The following is a 9,707-nucleotide window of genomic DNA, read 5'->3' as shown; positions in this document are numbered from 1 at the left end:
TTATATCTTGATAAAATACAATTCACTCGAAAGAGTCAATGACATAAAGCTGATAAATTCTGGGATAGCAACTAAGACTTTTAACCAGTGCAGAGTACCTTTTGGTGATCTTCCTCAAGCAGTCACTATGCATGTCGTTGTGCAACCATCTGTAACAAAAGTGAAAACAGGTACTTATTGTCCACGTTTATTTTCCTACTACAAGGGATTTAGTTATTGGCTACAGAGAATCTGAGTTTTAATTTGAGTTGAAAGTTTTATCTTGTATTCAATGTCAAAGCATGTATATTCCATCTATATGATTTCTTTCATGCAAATTCTTAAACATAAAATGCGGTTAATGTTTATCTATAGCAGAAAAGAAGGTGCATGATCACCCAAGACAAGAACTCATGTTCACATTCCATACACCAAAAAGAGATTGGTGGTCTCACAGGTTCCTGCTTCGCGATTAACTCGTGACTGGAATCACAAAATAATTATCAAAACAGTTCCATCACCTCGCTGTAAAACAGGTGTTGAATATCAAATCGCAGCAGCTCCGAACATGAAAAGAGAATTCAAAACATGTGTTGACGAAAACGGGTAAAGAAAACAAAAGAACACGAGAATTTTACGAGGTTCGGCAATGTGCTTATGTCCTCGGTGCCTAGGCGGCGCTAGAAGTTTTATTCAATGATATTTTAGGTCTAGGTTACATCTCTATTTATAATAGAAAACCCTGGTACATAATTACAAAATCAACCCTGTACCGTACCGCGGGGCCACAGCCCCCGCACCCCCAACCCACATAATTCGTAACCCCACCACAAGACTTTCTTTGTAAGAACAATTGATGTTCGCTTCGCTCACTCCGCTCCATCTCCTGTCCTCTTTACTAGTATATTTATGAGCCATACCTAACAAATCTCCACCTTGGCGAATATCCTGCCCCTTGGAAACTTCAATGTAGGTTGGGTTACCCTGCTTCTTTAACAACTCGAAACATTCAACAAGTCCAAGCAATGCTTGAACTTGTCTGTCGTAACTGACTTGGTGAACATATCAGCGACATTCTCATCAGTATGTACCTTCTAAAACAAAACCTCTCCAGATGCAACCAACTCTCTGATCTTGTGGAACCTTACATCAATATGTTTAGTTCTAGCACGATACACCTGATTCTTAGCCAAGTGAATAGCACTTTGATTATCACAAAGCAACTGAACTACACCTTGTTGAACACCCAACTCCTTCACTAAACCAGTAAGCCATAAAGCTTCTTTTGCAGCTTCAGCCACTGCCATGTACTCAGCTTCAGTTGTAGATAGAGCCACAACATATTGAACAGTAGACTTCCAACAAATAGGCCCTCCACCAAGAGTAAAGACATACCCTGTCGTAGATCTTCTATTATCCAAGTCACCTGCATAGTCTGAATCCACATATCCTACAACCAAAGGATTATCCCGCTGACTCCCAAAAACAATTCCATGTCCCACAGTACCCTTTAAGTACCGAAAGATCCACTTGACTGCTTCCCAATGTTGCTTACCAGGTTTAGACATGTACTTACAAACTTGACTAACAGCATGAGCTAAATCAGGACGAGTACATACCATCACATACATCAAGCAGCCAACAGCATTAGAATACGAAACCTTTGCCATATCTTCAGCTTCCTTATCTGTCTTAGGGCACTGTTCTGATGAGAGCTTAAAGTGATTCGCCAATGGAGTGCTAACTGGTTTCGCGCTGCTCATCGCAAACCTTTCTAGCATTTTCTCAACATAACCCCGTTGAGATAGCCGCAGTTTCCTTGAGTCTCTGTCCCTACAAATTTCCATTCCAAGAATTTTCTTTGCAGCACCTAAATCTTTCATATCAAATTCCTGACTCAATAAAGTTTTCAAACCGATAACATCATTCATGTTCTTCGCAGCAATCAACATATCATCAACATACAGTAATAGAAAAATAAAAGAACCATCATCAAGGCTCTTAACATAGACACAACAATCATACTCACATCGGTTGTAGCCAATCTTGATCATATAGGAGTCAAACTGTTTATACCACTGTCTCGGAGACTGTTTCAACTCGTACAAAGATTTCTTCAATCTGCAAACTAAATGCTCATTTCCAGGTTGAGTGAAACCTTCAGGTTGCCGCATGTAGATCTGCTCCTCTAAATCACCATGCAAAAAAGAAGTTTTAACATCCATCTGCTCTAAATGCAAATCCCAACTAGCCACCAATGCAAGTACTGCTCGGATTGAAGTGTGCCTGACCACAGGAGAAAAGATTTCATCATAATCAACTCCTTTCTGCTGTGAAAAACCCTTCGCTACCAAACGAGCCTTGAACTTCTCCCCCTTTTTTTCTGTTACTGTTGGTTTCTTCTTATACACCCATTTGCAACCAATCGGCTTCTTACCCTCAAGAAGGGGAACTAACTCCCATGTGCGATTGTGATTCAAAGACTCCATCTCCTCAACCATGGCTGCCATCCACTTGTCGTTTTCCTGACTCGTAACGGCATCATAAAAAGTAACCGGATCATCACTGCTAACAATAAGTGCAAAAGATACCAAGTCTTCAAAACCCAATCTGTTCGGAGGCTTTATATTCGTCCGTCTCACCCTGTCTCTAGCGAGACTATAATCCTGCAAATCATCCGTAGTGGAACCACCAGAAGTCGGTTGAGAAGTTTCTGGTTTCTCAATTGGAAACTGCTCGAAATCCACCACTGTCGTGTCTTGCTTCTGCTGCAACATGGACTGTTCATCAAAAACGACATCTCTACTAATCACAACTTTCTTCGCAACTGGATCCCAGAACTTGAATCCTTTGACACCTTTCTTGTAACCCAGAAAAATGCACTCCTTTGATTTTGCATCAAGTTTGGATCTCTCATCAGCAGGTACATGCATATAAGCAGGACAACAAAAAATCCGTAAGTTATCAAAACTAGCATCATGACCAGTCCATACCTCTTCTGCAACTTTCCCAGCCAGCGATGCCCTTGGCGATCTGTTGATAAGGTAACACGCCATGTTAACAGCCTCAGCCCAGAAGTGTTTGGGAAGCCCCGCATTCAACCGCAAACATCTGGCTCTTTCATTCAATGACCTGTTCATTCGTTCCGCAACACCATTCTGTTGTGGTGTCTTGCGCACTGTAAAATGCCTCTGAATCCCATGCTCCTTACAAAATTGTAGGAACTGTGAATCTGTGTACTTCGTACCATTGTCAGACCGCAAACACTTGATATTTCGTCATGTTTGGTTTTCTACCTCAGCTTTCCACAGCTTGAACTTCTCAAAAACTTCAGATTTCTGTTTCAAAAAATACACCCAAACTTTCCGTGAAAAATCATCAATAAAAGTAACATAGTACCTAGATCCACCCAAAGACGATGTCGTGGAAGGCCCCCATACATCAGAATGCACATAATCAGGAATCCCTTGAGTTGTGTGCTTCACAGTCTTAAAACGGACTTTAGTTTGTTTACCAAGAACACAATACTTACAAAAATTGAGCTTACAGCTTTTGACACCATGCAACAAGTTTCTCTTGTGTAATTCTGCCATACCACGTTCACTAAGATGAGCAAGGCGCATATGCCACAATTTTGTCGTATCATCACAGGACTCAACAGAGTGAACTCCACCTGCAACGGTACTCCCTAACAATCTGTAGATATTCCCTGCAGTCATCTTGCCTTTCATCACAGTCAATGCTCCTTTAACAATCCGAATGGTTTCCCTATCCTCGTCAGCCTTAGGGATAAAACCATTCTTGTGCAAAGTGCCCAAGGAAATCAAATTCTTGTTCAAGTCTGGGATATGTCGAACACCACTCAACGTCCGAACGGAGCCATCGTGCATCTTAATTCTGACATCACCAATACCAACAATATTGCAACATCGATCATCACCCAAATAAACCGAACCAGAATTAACCGGCCTGTATGTCGAAAACCATTCCCTATTTGGCGTGATGTGATAAGAACATCCAGAATCAAGAATCCAAGCATCCGTCAATTGTGTCGTTGAAATAGAAAGCATATCACCCTCACTGCAATCAGAATTATCATCCTCGACCACGTTCACAGACTTGGATGAGCCATCACGCTTCTCATCAGTTTGCTTTTTCAACTTCGGACAGTCTCGCTTCATATGTCCCGCCTCCTTGCACTTGTAACAATGAATCATCTTCTTATCCCTAGATTTGGATCTGGAATTCCGTTTCCCGGACCCTGCCTTCTCTGGCTTCCGTCCACGATCTCGATTACCCTTGACATATAAGCTATCGGCTTGAGAGCTTTCCCCTGCATTCTGCTTCCGCTGGTTTTGAGCCAACAAGGCTGTAGTAATCTCCTCAACGTTGATAGTCTCTTTCCCATATGTAAGAGTAATCACCATGTGTTCGTAAGAGGGAGGTAACGAACACAACAGAATCATCGCTCTGTCTTCATCCTCAATTTTCACATCAAGCCGAGCCAGATCAGAAACGATTTGATTGAAGACATTCACATGTTGCGCCAAATCGTGATCGTCCTGCATCTTCAGCCCATACAGCCGCTGCTTCAGATACAGTTTTGTCGTTAAGGATTTGGACATAAACTGACTTTCCAACTTCCTCCAAATTTCGTCTGGAGACGATAGATGCATGACGTGATACATGACCTCGTCCGCCAAACATAATCGTATGGTTCCTGCCGCTCGCTGCTGCAATTCTTCCCAATCTTCCTCAACCATCGAAGCCGACTTTGAAGGTCGCAAAGCCTTCAAGATCCCTTGCTGCGCCAATAGATCCTTCATCCTCGTTTGCCATAATCCGAAGTTACCCTGACCATCGAATTTCGCGATTTCGAATTTTGCTTCTGACCTCTGATACCAATTGTTGACGAAAACGGGTAAAGAAAACAAAAGAACACGAGAATTTTACGAGGTTCGACAATGTGCTTACGTCCTCGGTGCCTAGGCGGCGCTAAAAGTTTTATTCAATGATATTTTAGGTCTAGGTTACATCTCTATTTATAATAGAAAACCCTGGTACATAATTACAAAATCAACCCTGTACCGTACCGCGGGGCACTGCCCCCGCACCCCCAACCCACATAATTCGTAACCCCACAACAAGACTTTCTTTATAAGGACAGTTGATGTTCGCTTCGCTCACTCCGCTCCATCTCCTATCCTCTTTACTGATATATTTATGAGCCATACCTAACAACATGAAAACTCAAAAAACTTCCCTTTGGTAGCTACTCATTGTTTTCGAGTTTCAATTGATTCATGATTTTGCCACTAGTGTGCTATCACTGCTGATGTGACTTAATCCCTCTATCCTCACTACTTTCTTCTGAACAACACGTGACCAACTTTAATGTTTTCCCTTTAGCTTGCATTTGATGTCAATCCATCTCTCTTAAATGCCCCCACTATTTAAAACTTTCTGCAGCTGTGCATGCATTACTAGTAGTGAGCAATAAATTCAGTGTTAATTAGCTCTCTGTTAACCATCAAACTGAGCCTGCTTATGTTACATAAATGACTCAGCCAATACCCTACAAGAGTTGCAACTGGAGCCAAAACAATCAAAATTTCCCTTAATCAAGGAATATTTTGACTGAGATCCGTTAATTAGTCGAATGATAAGGATGTTTATTTTTGTACCATCCTATATAAATTCAAATCTCGATATTTATCTTAAAAATGTAATATTGATGTACTTAATCAAAAAAATAATATTTTAACCGAGTATGATATGTTGAAGATGATTGTATGAACCAACTCGACTAAACTCCGAGAATCTTGGGCAAGTGATTTTATGCTTATTATAAACTTTGGCCTTCAAAATCAGCCCCCCCCCAGTGAATGTGACAAATGAAGCTAGCCTCATGAAACAAACTACTCACTTCTCTCTCCTACCCATCAAGTCCACATATTGCCAAAATACATTCACATGTCTGTTTTCTTGTGGAAAATGATAAATTTGCTCCACTTTTGCTTACAGTTGGATCTCCACCAACTACTCCCTACTACTACCACTATCCTCCTCTATCCACACTCCAAAAATTCATCTTCATCTACATGGTAATGCTCTGTGAGTCATTCATTGAAGCCAACCACCATTCATAGGGGAAAGTTATGTGCAAGTTTGTTTCTCATCTCCCAAATTTCCCTGCCATGAACCTAATGGTTCTCTTCTTTTTGTCTGCTCTGTTCACAATGGCATTTTCTTTGAAACCTGAGCCAGCCAAAAATAATGCCCAGATCACTGTAATGGGTCTTGTTTATTGTGACATTTGCTCCAACAACAGCTTCTCTAGACACAGCTACTTCTTACCAGGTGAAGTTTCTCTAGTTTTGCTGTTTTCTATTTTGGGTATTTAGTAAGTAACAAGTTAAAATGAGAGCATGTATCTCATTGATCAAAATATTGCTAAACCAGGTGCAGAAGTTCAAATATCCTGCAACTTCAAGGCATTTGTTCCAAAAACAAGAGAACGAGTGTCATTCTCAGTTAACAGGACTACAGATAAACATGGAGTTTACAGGCTTGAAATACCAGCAGTTGATGGGATCAAATGTGCAGAGGCTGTGTTTGCATCATCTTGCCAGGCAAGCCTAGTTGGAAGCTCATCTATTTCATGCAACATTCCTGGTTACAAAAGCACAACAGACCAGATAGCTATCAAATCCAGACACCGCAATCTCTGCATCTACAGCCTTGCTGCATTGAATTTCAGACCATCAAAAAGAGATGTTTCCTTGTGTGGGAAATAAAGCAACATTCCTCTTGGTGTTCACTCGCAACTTTATCCATATGTTTTTTGGGTAACTTCTGCAATTCTCTCTCTCTTTTTAACACAAATCCTTTGTTTTTGAAGATAGATCCAATCTTCTCATCTTCAGCTTTCTTGTGCGAAGGTTCTTTCCATTTCTCCGTCTGCACTTTAAACACCCTTTTACATTTGCCTTCTAGCCTTGGTGTGCTCTTTAAAGAAGTACAAAGGGTCATGTAAGTATTTTCATCCTTGCATTGCTTTTTATGCTTTGTGTGAGCACAGCAAATTGTGCTATGAGACTTTTGTGCATCTGGAGTCCAGGTTTAGCATGTGACATACATGAATATTTACCATATTTTATTTAGATTGGTCTTTAGTTACAATGTATGAAATGTATGAAGTCATTACAGATATAGGTTTCATTGCAAAATCTCTGATTCAGCTTCACAGTAGAAAAAACTGTTTTTATTACTTGCCCTAAAAAGGCATGATGAAAAGCTCAAATCATGAAGCTGTTCTTGCATTGACATGGTTCGACGTTTTCTCATTAACCTGTCAATTTTTGCTTATAAAAGCATTTCTAGGCCCTTTCAACTTTCAAGAAGAATAACAATCCCCTGATCCATCAATCTGAAAAATAGTGAACAATCGATCACACTGCAGCTTTCAGTTCTAGTGTACTTGAGCAGTTTCCTAGTACTATCTTTGATGTTTATGGTTCTTTGCTTCCTACAACCATTATAATTAATGCAGACATGAGTTGTCATCTCCAAGGTTCTGCAATTATATTATAATTTCATCAACAGAGCAAAGTCTTCTACTCAATTATTGGAGCATACTTGCACCAAATGCTCCTTGCAGACTGCTATTAACTGTGACGACCCATCATCATGCAAAGTACAATAAGTTTCTTGAGTTGTTCATGCTTAAAAAGTACGGTTCTTCATGCTTAAGCTCAGGACCAGATCATTGTTACATGGGATCAACAGGGAGATCCTAAGTCTGAGCTTGAAAAGATGGTGATAAAACCTAAAGAAATTAGTGAATGTCTATATTAGCATGATGTGATTTTAGAAGGCATATTGTAAAAAAAAAATTCTAATGTTTGATTAAAAAGTCACTTTGGTTCTTATTCTTTTTTAGAGTATTTTTTTCCTCCAATGTTTCATTTTGGGGTAAAAATGTCCCTCTATAAATGGAAACCATTAGTTAACAAACGGTTAACGCTCCTAAGGAGGGGCCTTTTTTTTATCTTAAAATAAAATGTTGAGGGCTAAACTGCTCTAGAAAAGAAAGAATAAGGGTTAAAGTGACTATTTGATTAAACGTTAGGGACTTTTTTACCTTAAAATAAAAATTTGGAGTAAATGCTAAAAAGAGTATGAATTAAAATAACCATTTTTATAAACATTGGGGGATTAATTTTGTCATTTTGCCATTTTTAATAGTAGCACTATCTTGTCAATCATTATATCTATCCTTGTTTCTTATTCACGCCTCTCTAATGTATGGCTAAGTAAGTTCAATAGCAATGGGAGTTGATGATATGGTAGTCAGGGACTGAAATGTGATAGCCTCTTGAATCGTCATACATCAGATCCAAATCTTTAAAATAATCCAATCCATTAACTTTTATCTCCTCTGTATTTGCATGCATGAAAGTCAAAAGAAACAGACCAAAATATTTTACATAACAACATTTCAAATCCTCTCATTTTCCTGGGTGTAAATGATAAGTTTAAAGCAACGGTATCACAACATTCTGGACCATCAGTTGATTGGAAGGGCAGAAGAAGAAATCATACCAGCTTTGCACCTGATCATGGTAAAGGTGGAGGACGAATTCATTCAATATCAAATGCTTATCATAGGAAATAATTATCTCAAGAAACATGGATCGATCGAAGAGGGAGCGGGTGGTCTAATCATCCCTAAAAAAATTAAATTTTCATACCTTTTTATTTTATATTTTCCATCTAGTCTATCCAAGAAATAAATGCCACAAGCTCCTCGGGACCAGCATGAGCAGTCACTTGTAGTGCGACCACGTTGGCATTTTCAGTTTACATGATGGAAACTTCCATTTCTAAACAATATTGAGCAGAAGTTTACATGTCAAACTACGTAAAACAAGTATGCAAATGCCCTTACAAACCTAAAATAAACCCATTTTAGAACAAATAAGCGAAGAAATTTGCGAGTGGACAGTAAATTGTTTCTAGCAACTAGTCCTTATGGGTCAAAATCGCTTCCAATCAAACATTGAATAGAGCACATATGTTTTGCCAATCAAACACTAATAGAGCACATATGTTTTGCCAATCAAACATATTGTTGAAGAGAGTGATTCAAGAATAATATGGAGATGAATATTTGTACCTAGGGTAACTCAATAATTTTGGAGTCCCAATGTGTTCTAGAATTTACTATTTTCTTTTAGATATAGTAACAAAAAATACTTTGACAAAATAATTATATTGGCCCTTATTCTTTATTTAGAGCATATTAAACCAACGTTTTATTTTAAGTCAAAAGAGTCTATCTATGATGAAAATCGTTAGTCAATGGTGAACTTCCAAAACTAACTCAACGAAAATATATGAACAAAGATGTTGAAATGGCATGTCCATGTCAATAGTTATATGTCAGCAAAATTATTTATTAAAAATAAATATATTTAAGGATAAATTATACATTTAGTACTTAAATTATTACTTTTGTTTTGTTTCGATACTTAATTTTTTTCAAAATCATACCTAACATTTAGTTTAAGTTTCAATTTGGTATCTTACCATTAAAAAATTAATAGAATTATTAATATGACGTTTTCTTTTAATTTTTTCAACGATAATGTGACAATACCTTATGATGATACATCAACATCAATGTTAAAATTTTAACTTCGGAGTACCAAAATAAAACCTAAACT

The 9,707-nt window shown here is 38.5% G+C and overlaps 1 protein-coding gene across 1 annotated transcript; it reads left to right on the top strand.

The window, feature by feature from the left end:
- The first annotated feature begins 5,779 nt into the window (after window positions 1-5,779).
- On the top strand, window positions 5,780-7,179 carry LOC120187464. The gene is made up of 2 exons (XM_039191170.1): window positions 5,780-6,339; window positions 6,442-7,179. The coding sequence occupies exons 1-2, from the start codon at window positions 6,138-6,140 to the stop codon at window positions 6,774-6,776; spliced, it is 537 nt and encodes a 178-aa protein (XP_039047101.1). The 5' UTR covers window positions 5,780-6,137; the 3' UTR covers window positions 6,777-7,179.
- Window positions 7,180-9,707: the final 2,528 nt, after the last annotated feature.

The sequence above is a fragment of the Hibiscus syriacus genome, unplaced genomic scaffold (genome assembly GCF_006381635.1).
Source record: "Hibiscus syriacus cultivar Baekdansim isolate YM2019G1 unplaced genomic scaffold, ASM638163v2 tig00113725_pilon, whole genome shotgun sequence".
In the NCBI taxonomy this organism is placed as follows: Eukaryota; Viridiplantae; Streptophyta; class Magnoliopsida; order Malvales; family Malvaceae; genus Hibiscus; species Hibiscus syriacus.
Note: the sequence above shows the minus strand (reverse complement) of the source record. Positions and strands in the feature narration are given on the sequence as shown.